Source organism: Strix uralensis, chromosome Z (assembly GCF_047716275.1).
Source record: "Strix uralensis isolate ZFMK-TIS-50842 chromosome Z, bStrUra1, whole genome shotgun sequence".
NCBI classification, from domain to species: domain Eukaryota; kingdom Metazoa; phylum Chordata; class Aves; order Strigiformes; family Strigidae; genus Strix; species Strix uralensis.
This window is the reverse complement of record NC_134012.1, coordinates 93,986,311-94,011,026: the sequence shown is the minus strand read 5'-3', so window position 1 is coordinate 94,011,026 and position 24,716 is coordinate 93,986,311. Positions and strand designations below refer to the sequence as shown.

Here is a 24,716-nt window from a genome sequence, read left to right as displayed (position 1 = left end):
TTCAAATTCAGATATAATTCTCAAGCACTGTGCTCAGTCATTATAACCCATACAAGTAGAGGACAGAAATAATATAGAGCCTTCACTCTGTCCTTAAGAGATGTGTTCAGAAATATTTGTTATACTGTTGAACATAGGTCATTCCAGGGGGCTGGATGGTGCAAATTATTTGTAATGCAATATGAAGCCTTTCACCCAGAAGTCAGATTCACATTGAGCCCAAACAGTTGATGGCAAGTGACCTGTTAAGTTGAGCTACTTAAGAGTTTACTATAATTTTTTTTTTTTTTTTTTTTTTTTTTTTTTTTTTTTTTAGTGAAATAAGCGCTTCTGTACACAACCAAAAGTTTCAGTAGGGAGAATTGATTGTTCTGAAATTGTTTTCCATCTGGGAAATCAAAATGAAAAAAATAACCTTTTACAACAGTTTTACTTTTTTCTGTAAAATCCAATACAGCTGCTTTATATGACATTTGTTTCAAGATTCAGTTGTTTAGGGTGTTGTATCCTGTAGTAGCAACCTGAGTGTTCAATGGTCTGTTCTTTAAACAACACTCTTCAGGAAGGAAGAATCCTTTGGAGGGGTCATATGAATACACACTGAAAGAGGTAGTCTAAGAAAAGTGACTCCTGAAGGATGTGCTACAGTTGTAATTCCATTAAGCATCACAATATGAAGGACAGATCAAGTATCTTGATGGGTGTTTGGGGTCGGGAGGGAGGCGGGGAGGGCAAGAAATCTTAATTGGTTATCATCTGAGTGCACAAAGAGCTGAAATATGGAAATTCTTGCAGGATGGAACATAGATGTGTTGTTTTATCAAAAGCCACACATTAATGTTTTTGAAAAATAGTGCTCTAGCTGATGACTGATGCTAGGTTTGTGTCTTATAGAGCAATCTTGTGATAGGTAAAGGGAAGACAAAAACTCCCACAAACTGGCCTTTTCAAGTTCAAATTTGAGACCTATTATGAACATTAATCTATAACTTATTCCACCTGGCCGTTGCTGGGGTGCAACTTCTGATTGTCTCTAAGCAATCAGGATTTACTTAATGAGGTACTATTTTTCCTACATAAATTAGATTTTGCCATACAAGAGTGGAATAGAGTGTCATTCATGTGCATGACATTTTTAAAGAATGAGGGGAAAAAAATACTTCTACAAAACATTTTTTGTCCCTGAAAAACAAGTTTTTTCTTCGCCCATATGAGAGACTAGATTTCTTCTTTTCCATTTCAAAGTCTTATCCTTAACACCTTCTTTGGGAAATCAGTGATGTTTGGATGCATTCTACTAAGTAAGTTTCTGGGAGTTTGGTGCTTCTACCACTTCCACAAACATGTTTGGAGAGGACTTAATGGAGGTTTCTTCCTTATGAGAACTTGCCCCCACACACTCGATCTTGGAAGAAAGCTGCTCCTTCAGAGGAGTAGTCTTCTGTCTATGCAGTCTGAATTACAGTCATGATATGGTAGGAGTTGCAGGATGTTGTTACCCTGAACTGTTGTCATGGCCATCACAATGAGGAGAAATATATAGCTATCATTATGGGAGCTTTACACTGCATAGTTTATCTCTATAACAGTGTACTATGATGTGCCTAATTAGACGGCTCCATGTCTGCTGCTGAAGGGAGACTTTCTTATTGTGTGTCCTCAGCCTGTGATTTAGCACTGAAATTAAATTTAAGCATAGTTTCCCATTTGATTATCAAGCTATGGGTGACTTTTAAGGATCCTTTTCAATCCATTACTTCTACTAGCTGTAAACTCTCTGCCACAGTTTCTTCCTGTTTGGTAGATGCAGACTAAGTGAAAACTCATCCATTTAAAGTTAAAGGGAAATGAATCCAAATAATTCCAGTTAGAGTATGAAAACTTGCTGTTGTTCAGTCTCCTTCCTTGATTGTCAACATCTGCTTCTGAGCCTCAATTGTTGACACATAACAAATATGATTGGCTTGAATAAACTGAAAAGAACAGGACCTTCACAAAGTAATATAGGGTAAGAAATAGGGATTTTTTTTCTTTTTCCATGTCAAATTGGAACATTCATCCAGCTTATAGCTTCATTGTGGGAGAAGTAGGGTGACTTCCAAAAGACAACCTTTAAGAAAATATATATATATATATATGTTTGTAGGAAAAAAAAAATATCCCTAGTCTCTTGTGAGTACTAATCTGTTGAAAACATGGTAAAGAAGAAAATAAGTGTATATTTCTTCAGTAATATTGTCTAAGGAACAAATTTGGATAAAACAGTGAAATTATATGGACAAAAAGATTACAGGGGTGATTAGAGATGAAAAAATTTCATAGCCTACTCTTTATTCACCTGTTGCATACTTTATTATATGCATAGGGAGAAAGTGGATGGGTCAAGATGAAGCTATGGGACACGTTTGCTTCTTTGGCAGTCTCTCTACTTGTGCTGCTTTTGGAAGATGCCCACAGTTTGATGGACATGCTGCCTGAACATTGAAAGATATGATACTTCCATTTCAAGGAGCTGGCAAGGGTGCAGACATTCTGTAGTAACTTCAGAGTAAATGTCCTCTGCATAACAAGCACTTCATTTGTTGCAGAAACTGACAGGCTTTCAGTATATTGCAGTAAGAAGGAATAATCTGATCACATCAGACACACACAACTGGTGTAAGACATTACAACATTGATGAGTTTTACCAGTTTTACTGGAAAGCGAGCATGGAGGCAGGGATTTTGCTCTGCCCACCATGACTAGGGTTTAAGCCTTTGTAGTTGATAAGACAACTTTTTTGAAGAATGAAAGACATTGGATTATCTCTGAAGTTCTAATGATCTGTAAAACAACATGGATGTTTTGGATAGATTATATGGGCTTTGCTGTGATTGTCTTTGTATGCATGGCTAGAAGCCAATGAGATCCTGCAGCAGCAAGTGCAGGGTGGTGGCTTTCTGCTGTGATGCAAACAGGGAGACTACTTGTGGATGCAAGTCAGGCTAAACAATAGGCGTAGTCCTCTGCAGTAGGAAGTCCCAAGTCCTTGTATGCCCTTTATTTTGAAGTGCTTGTTACAACAAAAGGGCATGAGACCATCAGCATGATATGACAGTAAGGGGCTTGTTCCCAGTGCCGTTGCTGGAGCAGGAGTGGGATCTCATGCTCCACCTTGCCACCATGTGGGTTCTTTGAGTTCCCTAATCTCGTACAACCCTCTATATTTGACACTTAAGCATGTATTCAAGCAAAAATACGCACTCATAGCCACACTGTTGCTCACTTTTCATCAGGGCTGAGAAGAAGTGATGATAGCTTCATTTCTTGACTCTTTACTACTGACCTACCAGCAAGAGATTTTTATGATTGATTTACTGGGAATGGGGTGATGATGGAAAAGTGGTTTGGTTTATGTCTTAATGTTAAACAGATCCCTTCTGAAGCACTGCTTTTACTGAGGTTTTGCCTTTTGTTTATAGGCTGTGCCTTCCTAACGTACTGCGAAAGGGAGTCTGCTCTAAAGGCCCAGAGTGCGCTGCATGAACAGAAGACACTGCCAGGGGTGAGTCCAGATTGATAACTTTTGGGGTTTTTTAAATCTAAAATGGGTTACATATGGAGTTCTTGTCTTGGGTTTAGAAGCATAATGTCTCCAGTTGCTTAGATGATTCACTATTTGTATTGTGCTAATAAAATCAAGATATCACCAACCCACCCAAACTGCACAAAACAAAAAACCTTTTTGCTCTTATCTGGAGTCAGGAAAACAGTGATTAATTGGTTATGGGCTGGATTCTACCAGCCTTACTCAGCTGAGGAAAGAGTTTAGGATTCTGACCACTACATGAAATATTAGAAGTGCTCACCAGGTACTACCTCTTACTATTTTTCTTTTCTGAAACAAGGTGTGGCAGCAAGAAATAAACAAACAGATCACATTATTGAGTTATCACAGAATGAAAACACATTCCTGATGACAAAGTGGTTTGACTCAGTTACTTTAGTATTCAAGCAGCTGTAGCAGATTGGAAAGGCAGTGAGACAAGGAGAAAAGAGAGAGAGGAGAGACGAACACAGGATAATGAGGAAAATTATTCACATGAGCAAGATCTAAGGTTCAGACAACACAAGCAGAACTAAAAATAGAATCAGCATTATGTGGGGAAGACCTGCCCTGCTGGGATGGATTTCCAGTTTAGCAGTAACCAGGAGGAGGGAGAGAGAGACTATTTAGATTCAGCCAGGGTACATGGCTTGGAAACAGCTGAGTGCAGTACTCCTGTGGCTAGAATAGGGATGGTTTCACAACAACACAGAAGTCAGTGATCAAGTAATTAAAAGTGGGGTCCTGAGGGTTCAAGGTTGCATCTAAACTGAGAGGAAATTGATCCAAAAGTCTGCTTTTATTAGTTGGTGTTGAATGACGGAGTCCTGAATACCCCTAACCTGCCTTTCCACAAAACCTAAGACACATCAGTTGCTCTATGTTGCTGAAGAAAGTGTTGATTCTGCTCTGCTTGTTTCCATCATCCTGGGTCTATTTACCTATCTCTCTGCCACCTTGCCAGTATGGAGATGCCCACGCACTTGCTCATCTACATCTATCTTCGTTTTAAAGGCCATACCTTATGTAAATATATACATACTTCATTCCCTAAAAATACATTTCTGTCAGCTGACAACTCCCTCTGAATTATTTTTTTCTAGAAACTCATCAGCCACAGATTGAAAGTAACTTGAGTCTTGTTGGGGTTTAGGTTTTGGGTTTTATTTTTTTCCTTTTTTTTTTTCCCTCCAACAGATGATGTTTTCTTTTTACTTCTCTCTCCTCTGAATGATAGAACTGGATGTACAAAAAAATAAAGATGTTTTGAATAGGGATATTCCAGGTAATATTTTACCTGAAATTTTCTGAAATATGCTTGAAATCAAATATGTATTTATCAAAAGTAGAGATATGCTTGTGATGTATAGGGTGTTGTGTATTTAAATGATACTAACTGGAATTCCAATTGTTTTCACTGAAGTTAGAATCTCATCCTGAAGTTTTATGATGGGAATATCTTCAAGAAGACAGTGAATCAGTGAGACTGAGGGCTCAGAACTGGTGAGGGAGGGCAAAGGTGATTTAGGACTTTTTTTTTTTTTTTTTAATTCTTTATATGTCCACAGTTCTGAATCTCAGTCTGCATTTTAGAGATTTCAAATCACTAAACTCTTAACATCAAAACTGTTGTCTTGGACAGTGACAAAATTCAACCAACTTTTGCATTAGGATCAAGACTTCCTTCAGAGGTTATGCTGACTGATTCTAGACTACAGGCAAGACATTTCTTCCTTGGTTTATGTAATTTCTAATCACATATAGCCCATACTGACCATGCTGACTTCAGAAAGCTTTTGTTTGGTTTTACACTTTGAGGTGACACATCAGGATCTGATTGAATTGGGAATGGTGAATCTCTGTCTAAAATAGCAACCAGGTTTTTGAGAGTTCTGAGCACTGACTTCTCTCATCCTTTTCATTTCCAGTTCTGTTTGTCTCAGGATAAAGGTTTACTTTCTACCAGCAAATCCTCTGCATACAGCTTTCTGCCAAGTTTCTGAACTCATCTTCTGAATGATGTCACTGTAGTTTATTTAAGGAAACCAGCCTTGTCTCTTGATAAACTATCATGCCTGGGTACTGTTTTATGGTTCCTATGTGAGTAGCAGAGAATTATTTATGACTTACTTGACTGTTCTTGATAACATGCACCAACAATATCAAACATAGTTCATCACCATAAAATAAAAAGCACTTGTAAGGTCAGGGGTCTAAGTCCTTATTCACATGAGTTCACAAATGATACATATATAACACCTTTTCTTGACCCTCTACTGTCTGTGACACAAACAGAACTACTGAGGAGGTATCAAAAATAATTAACAAGCCTGTTATAGGAAAGAAAAAAATATAGTACTACAGTGAGCCGTTGAATCAAGACACTTCTTTCCCATCCCCCAGTAAACAGTGTATTTGCCTGCTCTTGCAATATTGCTGTTTGTGTTCTTTGTATTATAAAACTCAGAACTGAGTCATTTTTAATAATATGCACATGAATGCTAATGTATGGAAATGGTAAGGCATGAGGAGTTTGTGTCCAGATTCAGACGTCTTGCCTCTTAGCTATGTATCACTTTGTTTTTAGTGGAGTGGCTACATGCACATATTTTACAGTAATTACTTTCTGGATGTGCTTTGTAAGATGACAGAAATATGTTTCACATATTTCTATGTTATATGTGGGACATAAAGTCATCTTGTGGAATAATCAAAAGACTTCCAAGCAGGTATGTGTTGATTAATAAAGTCTTTACAGCACTTTGGTTTTGGGTGGGAAGGAATCATGATAGATATTTTGAAGCAACTGGAATGGAATGTAAAACATAAAATTATTAGTTGAATCCTCTTCACCTAAATGAATTAGGCTGTTTTGGGCAGTTTGAAATTGTCTTGCCTAAAAATGGAAGATTATTGTAGCAGGGTGTGTATGTAAAGAGCACTTTGCAAGTGTTGGACAATTCAAATTCTAATGTTTACTTGTGATTGTTTATTTTACATATAATAGAGTAGCTGGATGATGAAGTATATTAGTTCTTTAATAATTTATAGAAATGCTTTGATGTTGCAGTAATTACATTAAAGGTCACATATCAAAGGTAATTTGGTTGAGCAGCTGTGATGGTTTCTCAGAAGCAATCAATATTGCTGTCCGTGGTGCTGATTTCACCAAGGGGACTGCCAGATTAAAGGAGGCTTATTACCAGCCAGACAGACACGGGGGAAATCAAGAACAGATTGGAGAGACACACTCATCTCTTTCCCCACCTATAATTAACACTGTTCACCATAATCTGTGCTAATCCTTCATAGTGGGAAACCACTTTTTTTTCCCCTCCAACATTATAAAAAGCAAATTAGGCAAGGAAGAGTAATTTGGGGGAGCAGCAGAGAGAAAGTAGAGAAACTAAAAGTTGATTCACCCTTGGGATTTCTGATGTTGATATATCTCCCAATGATAAAATGCAATATCAAAACCACAGCCCATGGTCTTGGGGAAAGTATGGGGAGGGGGGCAATGTGATCTAGACAATGACAGTGCAGGAGATGTGAGAATTATCTGCCTGTAGATTTGGTATAATATTATCTATTTGCCCCACAAAGCTCCACAGGAAATGAAATCAGGGAAATAAAATTATGTTTTAAGTGTAGTCATTTTGATTACAAATTATAGTGAAGCCAACTTTTTCTTCCCTTTCTTTTTTCTTTCTGAAGCAAACGGCAGAGGATAATGCTGAGAAATGTAATTACGCTATCAAGATCTACTTTTATTTATAGCAGAAATAAACTGAGCTACTGTATGATAAGCACAGCAGCATTTTTCTCCTCTAGTTCTTTGTGGTAGTCTCAGGCAATGGGAGTGAATACTTGGTTGGAGGCACTGCCTCTTTGCATAATGTTAAAACCTCCATGTAAGACTTCCAAAGAATAGTTATGAAATTAGGTAGCTAAGAAACTGTTAACCTCGGCAATGCACAGGGCTTATTCAGGCTAGGAAATAGACTGGGTTTTCTTTCTGTATCTGTTCCTCTTGAAAGGGAGAGTGGTACTGCCAGTATGCTAACTTTCTCAGTCCATAACTTAATTAGTTTTCTTCCTAACTGTTCTCATATTCTTTGTCTCGTCTGCCATCTAGAAAAAAATGCATTCTACTTTATTAATCGTATGCAAAAATGTGCATCTGTAGAATTAGAAGACAGGTGAGCTCATAAAACTCCTATTAAACCCAGTTTCAAACAAACAAACAAACAAAAAGTCTAATGAAACAAAAGTTGTCCTTGGTTTAAAAAAAACAAAAATTAAAAGTTTTTCAATTTTATTGGTCTTATCTGGCTCAAATTCATATGTATATGTGTGGAAAGACACCTGAGCATGGTATGGGGAGGGGAGAGGATGTCTTGCAAAATCTAGTCCCTCTTGAATCCTTGTAATAAGGCTTAAATGAGACATAAGTGTCATGTGGACTTCAGAAGTCCTTCACATATAGCATAGATTTCACTATTGAAGCAGACCTTGCTGTAATTTTACAGTCTTTTTTTTTTTTTTAAATATTTCAAAGCTATCTCCAAAAGCTTGTTAGAAAACCATTAAACCACATATCACCCTGCACACTGTGTTATGCCAAAAATGGTATTATATTCCCACAATTTCCCATTTCAAAAGTTTTCTCTACCAATGTAAATTGCAATTTGGTCAGCAGTGGCAGGCTGGATGGGTTCCATTGATTAAAGTAGCCTGCTGAACACACAGCCTGCTCACCATGCCCTTTAGATTTTGAAAGAAAACACATTTAATTGTTCCCTTGGGAGAAACATGTCTGTTTTCTGAAGTTAAAAATGAAGATGAAAAGGAATAAAACCAGATTTGAGGTAAGAGACTTGCAAAAAAACAGTCCTGTAGAAAGTCTTCAGCGGTGCTTTAAAATCTTTGGGTGTCAATGTCATGGTTAAAAAGATTTTTTTTTTTCCAACCCCTTGTTTCCTCCTTCTGACTGACCAGCCAGTGGAAGGACTTTTGGATCTTGATTTGGGGAAAGGAGGGGACAAGAGAGGGAGAGGAAACTAAAATGCACTTTCCATTTGCTAAAAAACCCCTATAGTTTGACAGTGCTGTTCTCTTCACCAGATGAGATGAAACACCTGGGTCCTATCTGCTTGGTAAACATTAAAGTTCCATTTCACTAGTTAAAGATTGGCTTATGTATCCCTATACAGCAGCCTCTAGAATACAAAGTAAACTCTCTCTCTGCCACCCAGTCCAAAGAGCTTTGGAGGAAAAGGATACAGTGCAAACATTCTGACAGAACCAGTGTGTTGGATGCATGCTATTTTCTCAGCTGAGACTGGTGTATTCATCACCTTTGTGGTAGCTAACCAAGCTTATCTTGATATGCAAAATGGGAACAAGGCTTTTCAGTTGTGTTTGAGATTTGGTGGCAATTGAAAAAATGGTGTGCAAAAAATAAATTATAAAGGTAGAATTGTCTTGTCTTTCTAATTTGACACCTCTTGGCTCTCGAAGGACAATTTCCATGTTATTCAACAAAAGCTTTTGCTGGACCTTCATTTGCTTTACGTGTTATTCAATGACAACTTTTCTCTCTGACGTGTCTGCCATAGGAGGATCAATCTAATTTTATGTACAACTGTAAAGATGAATGATAAGTAGAAAGGATTCAGGCAAGTACAAGCTGAATAAATTATAAAGGGCAAATGATGACAGAACTGGGGGTCCCAAGAGACAGTGATATGATAACAGAAACTAAAGACGAATTTATGATGGATGTAGTTAGCATGTACTGAGGCTGTTAATTCTTCAGGGTAGTTTTACAACTTCTTGTGATTGGAGCAATCAAAGTATTTCATTTTAAAGAGATGCTGTATATTTTCACTTGTCTGTTCTGCATATTTGTATGTATGGCCTCATTTACATGCATAGCAGTAAACTCCCATAGGCTAGTCAAGCTTACCTCCCATCAAAGGGCCCCTATTCTCCAAACCATAATGCCACTGTTTATGCATAAATAAATAGGTAATGTGTAACAATTTGAGGGCAAACCTGAATCTCAGAGAAAAAAAAGTTTCCATTCTCATAGAACACAGCAATCAAATCTTTTCAGATCGTGCAAGTAGCTGAGCACCTTCAGCTACCTTCAAAGCCAAGCCTAGGGATTGAGTTAGCTCACAGATCCCTGATGAAAAATTATATATAACAAGTTTCAGGTAGGTCAAATTTTGGGCTTAAGCCACTTTAAGAGCAGCTGATGCAGCATCATAAAGTTAGAAGCAAATCTGATCTCAGAGCAGTTCTTGATTGCATTTCATTCATACTCTTATTTCTATCTCTTGTTCCTTATTATTAAGGATATTTGCATGAAAATGATCTTTTTTCCTTCCTCTGAAGGGTTGTCTCTTGTCTGTGAGTAATGCTTACTCTGGCCTACATTTGTGAATGCCATGGGTTTGATTCTGACTTCATTTACACAAGTGTAAATCAACAGTGATCTGATTGAGGTCAAGGGATTTATATGGCGTAGGAAAGAGCAGACTCAGCTATATTTGTCACTGCTGAAATGATGTCATCGTGAACAGTACCATAGCTCTAAATGAGGAAACATATTTCTACCAAGAATCTTTGCATCCAAATATCTGATCTCACAAAATGCTGAGCATCCCTGACACCTGCTGGGCCATTCAGTAGCTCCCATGGGCTTTTTACTAGAGAGAGGTCCCAGCTCCAAACTGCAGGAGTGAAAGATGATTGGTGTCTTGGTATTCCAACAGTGTTAGCCATTAGATAGTAATGAACCCTAAACACTGGGATTTCCAGTTGCATCACCCTACTGATTCAAGTGATGATGGGATATGCCCAGGAATAACTTGCAAGCAGTAAACCCCCACTTCTCATCCCGTGTTCTCGGTCACAGAGAGATAGAGGAAGAGAATAACAGGCACCCCTTAACAGTCAATTTGCTTTTCATCTCTTCAGTCATATGGATGATGTTGTGTGACATTACCTAGTCCATTGTTCATAGGCTAAACTTTCCATAAACAGCACCTTCTCGTATTTGCTCTATATAGTAATGGAGAAACATGTGTTGATTTTGATCTGTAATGCAAGGCTAACATAAGCTTTCCATAAAGCACTTACATGAAGATGCTGTATAATTATGTGATTTGGACTTCTACCTGTGGCAATACACCCACCTATACTATAGGTTTACCAGCGGCAGCTGTACTATTCATAGCTTACGCTGGTATAAGCTGCCTGCCCTGTGTTTCTTCATGCAATATATACATGTCTTTACATCCTTCAGATACTCAGTGAGACAAAAATAATTGTTTTAGAAAATTTTTTTATTAAATGTACAAAGTTTGAAGACCATACACAGAAGTGATGGATCAGGTATGTCTGTCCACCACCAAAATTATTGTCATTGAAACCTGTAAAGATGTATATTGGTATCTAGTTTTATTTAAATAGCATGTATAATAGCAATGAAAACATGAAACCACAGCCTTAAATGCTGTGGAGCTACTACATTCCATAACTGTAATTCCTGGGGGGCCATTATACGATAAGGACTTGAATCTTGCCTGAAACATTATTTCTGGTGGTGCTACTTATGCTATGTAGGTTAGGAACATCTACGCATGTTGAAAACAGACTTTTAGTTGCATTGTAGACAGACTGTAAACCTTACTATGTGAAATGCAGCCACTGGCTGCAGATCTTTTAAAAAAGCTGTGTATCTTGTATTAAATAGTCTAAGAGCATGATTCATGCATTACGCTTCAAACTGTGCTTAGAGTTAAGAACACCTTTTAAGGAACTAGCTGAGCTGGAATGCTTTTGGGAGTGGCAAAATCTGTCCCATCTATCCACTTACAGATAACTTTTGATAAGACTTGACATGATGTAACCCACTTAGCTTCTGTGCTTCACTTCTGCTGTGCTCTTACTTCAGCAGGGTGAAAGTGGTGGGGAATGGGTGACCGTGAGATTGCACTATCAGTTCAAGCAAGTAGGTATCTGAAGTGACTTTCCTCTGTTGAGTAACTGCAGTGAGAGACTTACAGTGGCACTGCATGTACGAGTTGCTGCACTTGGCAGGTTCCCAGCAATGTCAAATCTCTCTGATTAGTTTCTGTAAGTACAAGGACAAAATTAAGCCTAACCTATTTTTCAAAGAAGAAATATGCATTTCCCATTTTTCTCTTTAATGGGAACTTCTTTTATCTTGTTTCTCACACTTTTTGTACCCTCCCCTTCCCACCACGTCACCCCTTTAAAAAAATCATCTTTTAAAATATAATTCCTTTTAAAAACATATGCCTTCAAATTTCTTTGAGATCTGCACTGTATTTTGACCTTGATATACAAACATTTTCAACAACAAATGAATCCTACGGTGCTGGAATGAAGTTGTTCCCTTCTTTTCCCCTTAGGTATGGTAAACTGCAGTCCTCAAAGCCTCTGCTACTTTCTAGTGCATATTTACTTTGTCATTTCACAAAAAATGACTGGTTTGATTATTGGCTTTGTACAGGTTATGGCAGAGAAAGTCTTGTCCAGCTATAACTAAATCCATTCCAAGCTCAGGTTGTTCCTTCAAACAGATGGAGTGAAATTATTTTTCTCTTGTTCTGTTAATGGCTCAGTCATTTCTATGCTACTATAGTGACTTTGCATGGTAAATATGTAACTTATAAGACATGCTGGCATGAGCTTCTGATTTCATTTATGGCTTTGATCAATGGAATAACATTTTGTTTCCAGGGTGGTAAAACTGGAATAATATTTTCTGGGTCTTTTTATTTATGTCTGACTTACTGTCAAGATCTTCCTTAGTAAACATCTGAGACATTGCTTCTGTCTTTGCATAACTTTGTGGTGTCCTTTCTCAATAATGTCACACTAGTGCCTCATGTCTGGCTGAGCACCACTTTCTCCTCCTTTTCTCCTCTGTCCCATCTCACTGTGCACGTCTGTCCTTGCCATCTCTTATCTCCTTTGTAGATTTGCTGGAAACATTACCTTGTGTTCACGTAATGTCTGCCTGGTGAAATGTGTTGAGATTACAGCTGCTGAGGAGGGACACTGTGCTTCCCTACTCCTTCTGCCTGGGAGATCACGTATTTTTTCCAGACAAAGGGAGAGACTGAGGTTACTGATCTTTTTCACTATTTGTGACACTAGATGTATATAGATAGCAGAGTTGGCTTGTTGTAAATCTGATGAGTCTTGAAATTATGAGGTTTAGTATATGTGAGCTTTTCAGTGTATGCTCGTGTTGCCCAAGAGAAACAAGGCAGCCAGAAGAGGGTTGTTCATGCAGTGTTCTCTTGACTGTTCTTCCTTGGAGCAACTGGGGAGTGACGAGGGATCGATTTCTGTGCCTATGCTCATGGTACATGGGGGCCAGCCTTGCAGGCTAGCTGTTTTAGTGGTTGAAGCCTGCTGCTCCCAGTGTGTGTTGTTTTTTTTTTTTCTAATGCTGCACCTTCACATTGTTTGATATTACACACATTTTCACCTGGGTGGGGAGAGGCTAAGGCACTCCTAGGGAAGCTGGGCACAACATGTTGCTAGCATCCAACAAACAGACTGCTTCTGAGGGGATCCTGAGAAAATGTGTGTATTTGCGGGCTCTGTATGTTTTTTTGGAAACTGTAGTACAAGCTCTACAAATGTGGATACACTACAAAGAGTAAAATACAGATGTGACATACTTAAAAGACAGTGTCTCATGTCCCAGTGGAGGTCCCAAATTTATCTATATTGCTATGTGTTTCTCTTTATTCTATTAAGCCTTAAACCTTTTCCATCAGCACTCTGAACCCAAGCTGCCATAGCACAGTGTTAATGCTTCTAAAGTGAGCCTGTCCAAACTAATTTCATTGTCCTTGTTGAGTGAAGTGCAACAATTAAGCAGACAACACAAATGGGTCCAGATAAGTCAGATATTTACAGTTATTTCAGTTTGGATAATCTAAAGTGATGTTCATTGTGCACCTAAGAAATATACTTCCCAATGAGGCAAGGTTCTCATTCTGTACTCTTATCTGCTGGGTGTAAATACAGACAATTCCATGGACTCTGGCAGAGTTTAAGCTTCTTTACATCAGTGCAGCTCAAATGAGAATCTTACCCTCTTTCTTTAGATGCCCTGTAAAACTGCTTCTCTTCAGCTGTGCTTGCACTTTAGAGAGACATCCACGGGAGCTGGAAGGTCTTTTTTTTTTTTTTTTTTTTTTTTTTTTTCCTGGGACAGAGTTGTGTTGTTGAACTCATTCACTTTGGGGAATCCAGCACCCCTCTGCTCTCCAGCACAGAAACTCTGACTGACAACTTGAGTTACTCTCTAGATCTGGCACTGCTGCTGACTTTCTGGATAGCATTGCAATCAAATTCCCTCATTACCAATGCCTCTCTTTCTTGGTATTAGCACCTTGGGGCTGTATTCTGGCTTTCCACCAATTCCAGCTGTAAACTCATAGCAATCCCAGTTGAAAGGCAGGGGATTTATACTAGCAGATCAATGCTAAAAGGCAGATCACTGCTACTTTCTGCTTAATTTCTTTGCAGGATATGTTGCTTCTCCTTCTGTCCTCCTTGTCCCCCCCTCCCACTCAAGCAACACGCTGTGTTGCTGGGCAATCTTCACCAACTTAATCACATTTGGGCCCAGTGTTTTTGCTTCAGACCCTGGAGTGTGCAATGCTTAGGCCTTGGTTATTAGTTTACACAATAAATGAAGCCCATTAGAAGAGGATAATCACGGCTCGGAGAAGGCCACCTCACTCGTTATCTGAGGAGGTTATGTTAAGCCTCTGTAGTTATTAATCATACTTTCCCATGCAGATAGCTGAAGATTAAGAGTCACATTTATCCTCTTTGCTCCTCATTCTTTTGCACTGATGTGCAAATGCTCTTTATAATCATTGTTATTATGGTTATTCATAGCCCATCCAGTCAGCCAGGACTGCTCCTGAGATGTTACTTGAAGTCTTGCACCTACTCATGGTGGCTTGATGATACAAATCAGAGCCACTGGAGGTCTCTCCATTTATATCTCGGAAAACATCCTTGAGAGTCCTAGAAAGTCTCTGCTAGCTGTTATTGAATTGCAGTATCTTGTCCAGAGGCCAAGAGAGTTCTGAACAGAAGCCGACACTATTATAAGAGCCAAGTTTAACAGCAACCCTCTTGATTTCACTTGTTTTGCCTTTTAATACCAGCTCTAACCTTGAACTTAGGCTAAGATGATATGCTACCCTGTGGCTTTTTGAAATCTAGCCTAATGCCCTTTTAATCAAAGTGAATGACCCTTTTTTCCTTACTTCATTTTTAAAGCACTAAAATCAAGAGGGATAAAATCAGGTCTGTACCAGGTGGACTCAACAGTGTTTAAAAAAAAAAAAAAAGTTTAAAAATGGAAGCATTTATTCCATCAGAGAAAATTACCTTTTTAAATTTTTTCCCTAGAAATATTTCTTTTCTATCATTCTCTTTCTGGTAACCTGTGTGCACACATACACACAAAACTCCCCAGAAAACCTTCATCAAAATGCAGGTACTTGAGGAAGACAGTTGGAGTTTTTTCTCCCCAGAAATACTTTAGTCATGGAGCATTTACTTCAATAAAAAATACAGTTAAAGCACCAGTTAGCAACTAACTTCATTCAGCATATATAGGGACTGCACAACCATTCAGTTGCAGATCGCATCAATGTACAACTACTTTCATCTGCTGGCACAGCCATTCCTTTTCTTTGTGTCCACTATCAACTTTATAGAAGCTGTTCTCCAATTTTCTTGTTCCACTTAAACTGCTTTTCTGTAAGTGGTCTTAGCTTCTGAAGCAGGAGCTGGGTCAGTGATATACAGAAATCCTAAACCAGTAAGTCCATAGTATCTATCATGCAAACTTAAAATCACCAGTTCATCCAGCTGCTAAAACCTGGATTTATTCTTTTGAACCTGGAGTGTGAGTTACCCTATGTCAGTTTGTCCATCCCAAAATTACTTTTCAACCTGTGAAGAAACAAACATTTCCAAAATGAACAGTTCATCCATCTCTCCTTTGACTGAAGCAAATAAAACTCCAAACCCTGATTTCTCCTTAAGAAGTCTAAGCACTAGTGAGTCTGTTTCCCTCACACTTGTTATGATAACACTAATATGCAATGCATATGCTTCCCAAATGCTGTGCTTAAATACTGATTCTGCATATCTAGAGGAAATCAGCATTACTTTCTTGACTCAGAGGTCCACTAGTCTCTGTCATCTCATGATCTGGCTCCTCTTTTTTTTTTTCCTTTCTTTCTTTTTTTTTTTTTTCTTTCTTTCTTTTTTTTTTTTTCCTTTTTGTCTTAGCCTAGGCAGTGTACTTGATAATGCATAAGACTCTTGCTAGGGCTTTATGTTTGATTTTTTTTTCTTTTTAATGAAAGTATTTTCTCTAGAAAATGTCACTTCAAGACCTTTCCATTTGAGGGATCATGGTGGTTTTGGTCATGCATTTATTTGAGTTTTTGGATCTGTTAGAAAATTCTTGTTCAAATGAAAGGGCCAGAAAAGCAGAAATCAACCCAAACAGGCAGGCATGACATTTGCTTGACATATGGAGCCTCCCTGATACAAATCCCTGCCTTACCTAGTTCAAACTAAGATGTGAACAGACACTGGCTTTCCTCTGCCCACCCCAATTAAATTTCCCACTCACCTGATTCTTGGCTATTTGAAGACAACGTTTGCACATGTTCTTCCTTTATTTTCTCCTCCCCTCTATTTTTATAGAAATTACTAAATAATTTACCTGAAATACTAAGGATTTTTTTTAGTGAATGAAGATTTTTGTATGGATCATTGAGGCATAGTACCAGACCTGGTTGATTTTAAGAAGACTATATAGGGTCCTGACATGCTGTAATGAAAGGGGACTAGACATCCAGACGAGGAGTTTATTGCAGCTGACCTCAGATTTCATTAAGATGTTGGCAGTCTTCAGTTGCTTATCTCAAAACTGGTCTCCTTTGTCTTCCTTTAGGTGGGAAAGGGAGGCTGTGAGAAATTGTGGAGAGAAAATACCTATGATAAAGTGTGGTTTTGAGGTCTGAAACAGAACCAGGATTTAAGAAACCTAGATACTATACTTGCCTATGTGACAAGTCAATGAACCCACCTTTGTCATGATATCCTACCTACAAAATGAGCTAATTAACCTTCCCCCACTGTTACCCCTTTCATTAGTAGACATTTAGAGTTCTCCAGAGTAGGATTTTTCCTTTCATATGCATCTGTGTTTATGTACAGTGCTTGGCAGTGTCAGCTTCTTCTTTTGACTACAGTGTCCTAGACAATCTTGTGATGCTGACAAAAGATGATAACTGTTGGGAGGGAAAAGCTTTCTTCCAATAGAAGGTGATGGCTCAGAATGATTCTTGCCTTTCAGAAAGGGACTATCTCTTTTCTCTTTCTCATGATTGACCTGAAAATAAATAAGGGAAGAGTGACATTCTTACTATTGCTTCTTTTTCTTTTTCTTTTTTTTTTTTTTTTTTTAAAAAAAAAAAGATAGTAGAATTTCTCTTAGACTCATGTTGTACTTGTCCATACTGTATTTGACATCTGTAATAAAATTTGGGTCAGATATACTTTTCAATAAAAAGAGGCATCCTACAAACAGCCCCTTGCTTGTATTAGGGTCATGTCAAGAATAATAGAGACTATTGTCACTGCACTGAACCTCTGCATTGTATTAAGTATTCCTCACTTCTCTCTTCTCCGCTTCTCTCCAAGACATAATACAAGATGCCTATCATGTTCCACCACATCTCACCAAAGGACACAGAAAGGGAAGCTGGTTAGCAGGGAGCAAGACTCCTCAAAGTTACTCTAGCATCAATGACCACAAGGGAAAAGGTGGAGAAATCACATGGTCTTGTTTGACCATATGTGTCCTCTCCTCCTATCTGGGTGAGAATGGCAGGCGGGAAGGAGGGTTTTTGTCAAGGGGAATTTTAGGTTTTTTTCTTGCTATTACTTCATGACGAGGTTTCATGTTGGGTTTTTTGTGAATGAACAGTGTCCTGGAGAGGGATGAGGGAATGGCACATTAGCATACGAAAGAGATTGGTCTGAGTAACTTCCTTTCAGTGTTGTCTGCTCAAGGCCTCCCATGCTGCTCACAGGTGCACAAACTTTAGGCACCTGCCTGTATGCAGAATAGGTTCTATCTGTGTTGCCTTAGTACTGAGATTCCCTGCCATATCTGTACCTTGTTCACCCACACCAGAAAAGTCCACGTGCTATCACAGACCTACACCCACCTCTGACTTGTTCACATCTATGGATGGCTCTTAGTCTTGATTGTCTCATACATCTTGCCCTACCAGTTCTGGATCAGTGCCCACAGCAGTGTCGTGGCCCATGAGTCCTGATCTGCCTACTTTTGTATATCAGCATCTGTTTCTAGCCCTCAAGAATACTTTCAGCACTGAGCCACAGTCAAGCCTCATTCACTTCTGGTGTGACAAGTGGAAACAAGGAGGAGAATCCACTGGATTTTATTTCACTCATGCCTCACAAGAGGCTTTCAAGTCAGGTCATGAAAGTAAAGGAATTATTTGCTTCAAATTCCATGCCCAGAGCTGCTCTGAGATGCTTTCACTGAATCTGTCCTGTTTCTGAATGGTATTTTCCCGGGTAGATGATGAAATCTAGTGTCCTCCAGAGGTGTGACACCTGCTCTCCTCTGTCCAAAGCCCAGTTTCACTTTACCAATGCATCAAGAATTCAGTGTTACCTGCTTGGCGCTGCACACCTGTACTTTTCTGCCCTTTCCTTCTCTCCTCTCCCTTCTTTTTCCAAAGACTAGTGACATCCTTTGCTATACTTGAGGTGCTAGCATAGATCAAAGTCCTTCCAGGATCAAACAACATGCTGCATGCAATCCTTACGGTTACAAACAAGGTCTTTCACTGACAAACACGTTTCTGTGCTGCATTTTCATCAGCCTATCAGACTTGATTCAAGGATAGCTTTTGATTTCACAAGGAAACACTTCTGTCTTTCCCCCCAGTTCTTCAGAAGGCAGGAGAGGGGGAAAAAAGGCTTGATTTGGCTGAAAGAAAAGGGAGAACAGATTTCTTGAAATTTTGGAGAGAGATTTAATATATGCATGCTGTATGTTTTGTTTATTGTAACAAGTAGAAGATAGAGAACATTAACAGAGGATAAATGTATCTAATGTAAAAAAACAAGAAAGAGAGGACTGAAAAGCTTGCCTGTGTGTTGCATCATTCTGATGGTATTTTTTAAGATTTTGTGATCTTAACTTCCCTATAAGATTCTTGCTGGTCAAATAGCCCCTCAACATACCTTTTGCTGTTTAAAGCAATAGGTGGATCCAGAATATGTTTTGAAAGTTGGATAAATGGTTTTCAATACAGGACACTAATTACTATGGGCAACTATTTCCTATGAGTCTTTTCTTCATACAGCTTCAAGAAAACCTTCAAAGGAGATGCATTGAAAATGTAAGTATTAATGTACAGTTTTCTGACTAGCTAGGATCTTTTGTATTCTGTCTCTTGGGGCTTCCGAAAAGCTTTCTGAAAATTTCAATGACGTAGACACTGCAAATTGAATGCAAATAATAATTTTGCAAATCCCATTAGCAGAGGTTCACATTAGTTTCCAGTACTCTGAAAACACTATTTGCTGCACAACTTGGGGTTTCGTTGTGTTTTATTTTGCAGAACATTTGATAAAAATCCTTTTAACGTTATTTTTAAAAGACAATTCTACTTGGACATTGGAAAAAAAACCCACATCATTTTTGCTTTGCCACTTCCTATACAGTCAGGAAAATGCAAAAGTAAGGAGTGTAAACAATAAGTAATACACCTATCCACATCAATACAAGAAAAATCTATATTTTTGCTTGGGAAAATAATTGCTGATTAATATTTCTGGACAAATAATCCTCATATCCCATAATTCACATTCTATTATTAAAAATCAACCAGTAAAAAGCTCTTTTTAATAATTAAGTTCAGGGATGTTACTGTTTACTCATAGTGTTACTGGGTTTGGTACTGTTCTGGTTCATACTGATACACCGTGATGGAAAGAAGCACTTTTATAAGTGGCATACAGATGAAACATACTGCTTTCAAGAAGAAAATTAGAAATCCTCCCTTGATGCCCACTTCATCAGGGTCTGTTTATTTGCCAGAAGAGTCTTAGTTTCATTCCTAGCTCGTATTTCTTCTCTAATTTTGAGCATCCACTCTTCTTAAGGTACAAGTAGTTGGCACACAGGTCCTTAGAAGATAAGAAGAAATGCAGATGATATACTCTGAAAAACTGTCAGGAAGTAAAAGACACGAACCCATTTCAGTCTGTGATTACTCATTATGGGATCACACACTTGCTGGCTTGCCTCAATGGCCTCTCTTCTGGAGTGCATGCAGGGTAAATAACTGTTAATTTCCCTGCTGCATAAAGTGTATTTTCTATCTTGTCTGGAGTGAGGAGGTGTTAGTCCCCCTCTGAAGAGTTGTTTTGTTTATTGGTTTGGCTGAAGCATTCAGGAGACAAAGTTCTCTAAGTGAGAGGGCAGTGTGCCTTCCTCTCCCACAGTTAATTTCTTCAAATTCTTTCCTCTTGTGTCATGTGAAGTAAACTACACTAGGGTCTAAGTTTCTTTCATGAGAAAAAATCTCTACTGGTCATTACAGATAGCTGGTATGGTAACTCAGAAGTGCAGCAGCACAGGATAAAAATTGTTAGAATATTTATGAATTCACAGTCTTGACTGAAAGTCCAAAGTTCCACAAGGCATGAAATGGTTACACAAAACAAATAGTAGTGTGTACATATGTACTTTAATATGAGGAAATGTGTGTAATACTTAGGAGGCATAGAGGGATTTGATGTGAACTCCCAATAAGTTTATCTAAATTTTAACAAATGTTCAAATCCATTCTGTGGATGACTATCCACCTCTGGTTCATAATCTCACCTCCTTGCCTATCCTCAAAGAAATACATTCAACAGGAAATCTAACAAAACAGTTTTATGGGAAATATTAAAGCTGGTATGGTTAAATGAAGTTAAAATTTGACTTTTTTGGAAGGAATGCTTTCATAGTTTTTCAGATTCTTTATGAAAATGAGCATTATAGAAACTTCCTTCATATAATGAAAACAGCCTCATTTAAATGAAAATACTGGTTGTAATTCTGATTAAGACTTGCAGAGAACCCAATTTATGAAACGTAAGTAAAAGAATGATTTAAAAGTCATTTAAAAGAAAAGGAGGACCCTCATTAAACTGGAATACATCAAGAAGTGCTGAAACATCTTTCAGTGGGGGAGAGAAAGACTCTAGCAGGAAGAGATCGGTAAAATCCTGTTGTACTAAACTCTAGATTATGACCCGGACTGTGTGGACCAGCTCATCATAGTCCTCAAAGGGATGGCACAGGAAGCACTGACAGCTTTCCACCACATGCTTATTCATCACCACAGGCAAATCTTTCTACCAGTCAGACCTAAAACTGTTCTGCACAACTGAGGTTGCTGAAGCATCTTTCTCACTAGCTGCCAATTTCCTTGCTGAACTCAGGATGCTGGTCTGGGGAAACTTGGCACCGGTCCCTGGGTGTTCAGCGCAGGCTTCAGGTGAGATCACTCTGCTTGGTCTGGTAGTGAAACCAGCCTTGGGTACAGCTGTAAGGATGTGAGGGACCACTTGATGTGAGGGACCACTTGATCTGAGGCGTAGGCAGGGACTACCACTGCTTCCACATGGTGAAGTCCCACTGGTGTCTGTTTGATGTCATCTTGGGAGTCCACATGATTAACCAGTTGTGTAGAAAAACCAGAGGCTTTCTGAAGTTGGAATTAAAGCACAATTTTACTTTTCAGAGGGAAGAAAATGAGGAGGCTCTTCAGTCTTTGCCTGTTGCTGGTTATGATATCTCTCTGCTCATTAGTCAATTCCAAATGACTCATTTCTGTGCCGAGAATCCATCTTAGTACTGGGGGAAGGGATGAAGTAGATTGGATTTTCTGGCAATAGGGGGGTAGATTTTTCTTAAATATATGTTCAGTATCTGTTTTGTTCTGCTCCCATTGGAACCAGTGAAAAATCTTCATCTGGATTCCCTGGAAGTAGGATTAAACCACTGGCATGATAAACCCCTCTTTTTGTGTGAGCTATCCTTAACGTCCATTGTCAGCACTAATGGGAGGAAGTGGAACAGGGTTTACTGAGCTTTCTTCAAGTCTTGCTAATGATAGGGCTCTTTTATCTCCAAGGAAGCTGTTTTTCTTATACTGGGAAGCTGGTGGGAGTTGTGCAGTGAGTAGGTGAATACAATTCTCAGAAGCTGGCTTGGTGGTGGCAGACATGCAAGTTAAACTGGAAAATTCAGTCATGTGATTTGACTTTTAGATTAAGCTAAAGCGGGTGTGATTCTGGCATTGCAGAGTTTTTGTGTGAGCTCACTGATCTCAGTCTCTTTATCCCGCTATTACACTTCCCTCTCTCAAAACCTCTCTCCCTGGGATTTAGTACTTTACCTTTGGCTAGCTGGTTTGGCTGTCAAAGGCCAGAGAGAGTGCAAAGTAAATCACATGCGTCCTTATAGACAACCAAGGCCGTCCTACAGTTTCCTGGGTGTATTCAGCATCGGCTTTTTCCTGCGGTTCACTGACTCTTTTATAATGTAGAGTGCCCTGATGCGTGATGCTATGGCCAGTTGTCCTCTGTTGGACTTGATGGAAAGGTTGAATGAGATTATTGTCCATTGATTTTACAGTCTCACCTGATTGTGCTTTGTGCACAATCAGCTGGGTGGTTGAAGATATTTAAATTGCTGACCTGTACAAAGCTGATTAATCTGAGCCTGAAAGTGAGAATACTGTCTCCCTATGCTGTGGAGAGATGCACAGGTGACTGTGGCATTGGTGCCATAAACTGGGGAGGGCTTTGTAGTTCAGATGCTCACCTGTAGCTAGTCTGGCTAGATGCTGCTCACCTCAGGTACCACAGACATCTGGGTAAGTTTTTACTATTCTTTACATCTACAGAGCAGGTATTAACACTTTGAACTCCTGTTCTTACACCTAATAATCCACCTTGACAAATGACAGTGTTTCTTTTGTCAATGCTTGTCTGTATGTCCCAGTTGACTTTCTGCGGGAAGGGGAAAGCAGACAGCAACATGGATGCAGTATCTGTTTCAAGCACCTATACATAGGCTGCCGTATGCTATCTGGAAACGAAAGATACAAACCAGACTTTCAGACAAGCACTCCATGGGAAATAAAAATAAGGCACTAGGACTTCAGCATTTCTCCTTGTGCTTAGCAACTTAAAGCTCAACCATTCCTGTTCTGCAGTAAACCCATCCACTGCTTTGGTTCCCAGTGATCCTGGGAGGAAATAAAACCCCATCCTGGAACTTGAAATTTCATGTTTGTTCCTAGGTTAAGTATTAGAAATATGAATCATATTGGGCAAATCACTTTGCCTTTCTGAGGCTTGGGCTTCCACCTGTAAAAGGAAGACAAAGCTCTTGAACTCTTTTGTAAAGTGGTATAGAAATACCAAGTGTTTATTACCAGGTCCACTGCCTGCCCTGCACAGGAGAAATTATGGGTTTTTTTCTTAACCATTTCACTATTGTCATATGCTGGAAAGAACTGCTAAAACACCAACTGTTTTCCCATTTCTTGGCTTTTAAAAACTGTAAGCCCTTAAAATAAATTTGAAAAACAGCAACCAAGCAAAAACCTGAATTTATCATCACCTGGTAGGTCTGGATAGGGCTATTCATGAGAACAATCCAAAGGCCTTCACCTTGACTTCCCAACATAGTCTGATGTGATTTTAATCTGATTATTAGACTCTCGGTACATCTTGCAAGCTTGTAAAAGATACATTGCTGGCAGAAACATTTTTGTTACTGGGGAAACTTTTTGTTGTTGTTGATGTATGTGTTGCCTGCCATAAATACTCATCTGAGAGGCAAAGGTCATTTGGTAGATGCTTAGCAGCTTTACTTTCTGAAATGAAACTCGAGTGTGTTGGATCTGCAGCAGAAAGCAGAGGGTGTAAAATAGATGAGGGAAGATCTCTTCCTTAGCATTGCAGCCGCCAGATTATTTTCTTTTTTTTATCTTATGTTTTGTTGGTTTTCACTTTGGTTTTTTTTTTCCTCTTAATGTTCAAGTTCCCGTAAGAGGTCCAGAAGGGATAGCCTTGCTAACTAAGCCCCCTGTGTTTATTTACAGGGCTGCATAGTACAGCCTGTGGCATTAAGGGATGCACTCCCAATGCCATGACCTTCTCCTGTGCCAGCCCAGGGAATTTATCTGCAGAGCAGCAGATGCAAATTTGGGCTTGTTTGCTAGGCTAACCAGAACAATTTGGTAACCAAGGACAGTGGGTAATCAGGCCTTGACATGAATTTCATTAGGTGTACAGAAATGAGCCTGAAGATCAAACTGAGATTCTGGCATATGCTTGGTGTGCAACTTAAGCACACTCTGAACAAAATAATCAGTTCAGCCCCCACGATCCATTCAGTTTTCAGTCTACTTCTGTGAAGTCCATTTGTGTAGGTACCAATTTCTGCTAGGGCTTGTAATATCTTTACAAACCTCGGTGGCCCATGTGACACAGTAAGTCAGATCAGGTGATATAGCAGCAAGTGCTCACTGTAAATTTTATTTTGTAGGACAACAGTTTATTTCTCTGTAGATCTCCTAACTAGCCTCAGTATAGCATCATCGTGTTTCTGAATCACCCACAAGCTTGTTTTGGGGTCAATACTGGGGCAAAAGAAGCCAACAAACCTATTTTGTCCTTGGTACTTGAATGCCATTCACTTCATCTGCAAGGGAATTCATTCATATACATATATATACACCCAAACAAATAAACAACAACAACAACAAACAGAAGAGTCTTAAATCTGTCGTTTAGAGCAGGTTTTCGCAAAACACTTTTGAGTAGTTAGCTGTTTTGGTCATGAAAACAAGTGTGTCAGCAGCAGTGATGGAAATGCCAGAGTAATAATAGTAGCCCCTGGCTACAGGACCAACCATC

At 39.0% G+C, this 24,716-nt stretch overlaps 1 protein-coding gene across 10 annotated transcripts in view; it reads left to right on the top strand.

Moving 5' to 3' along the window:
• CELF4 (CUGBP Elav-like family member 4) overlaps nucleotides 1-24,716 on the top strand; it is a 720,179-nt gene that overhangs the window by 91,169 nt on the left and 604,294 nt on the right. For all 10 annotated transcript variants that reach the window (XM_074855364.1, XM_074855362.1, XM_074855363.1 and 7 more), the window contains exon 2: nucleotides 3,463-3,545. In XM_074855364.1, coding sequence (XP_074711465.1) covers nucleotides 3,463-3,545 — 83 coding nt within the window. The remainder of the gene's footprint in view (nucleotides 1-3,462; nucleotides 3,546-24,716) is intronic.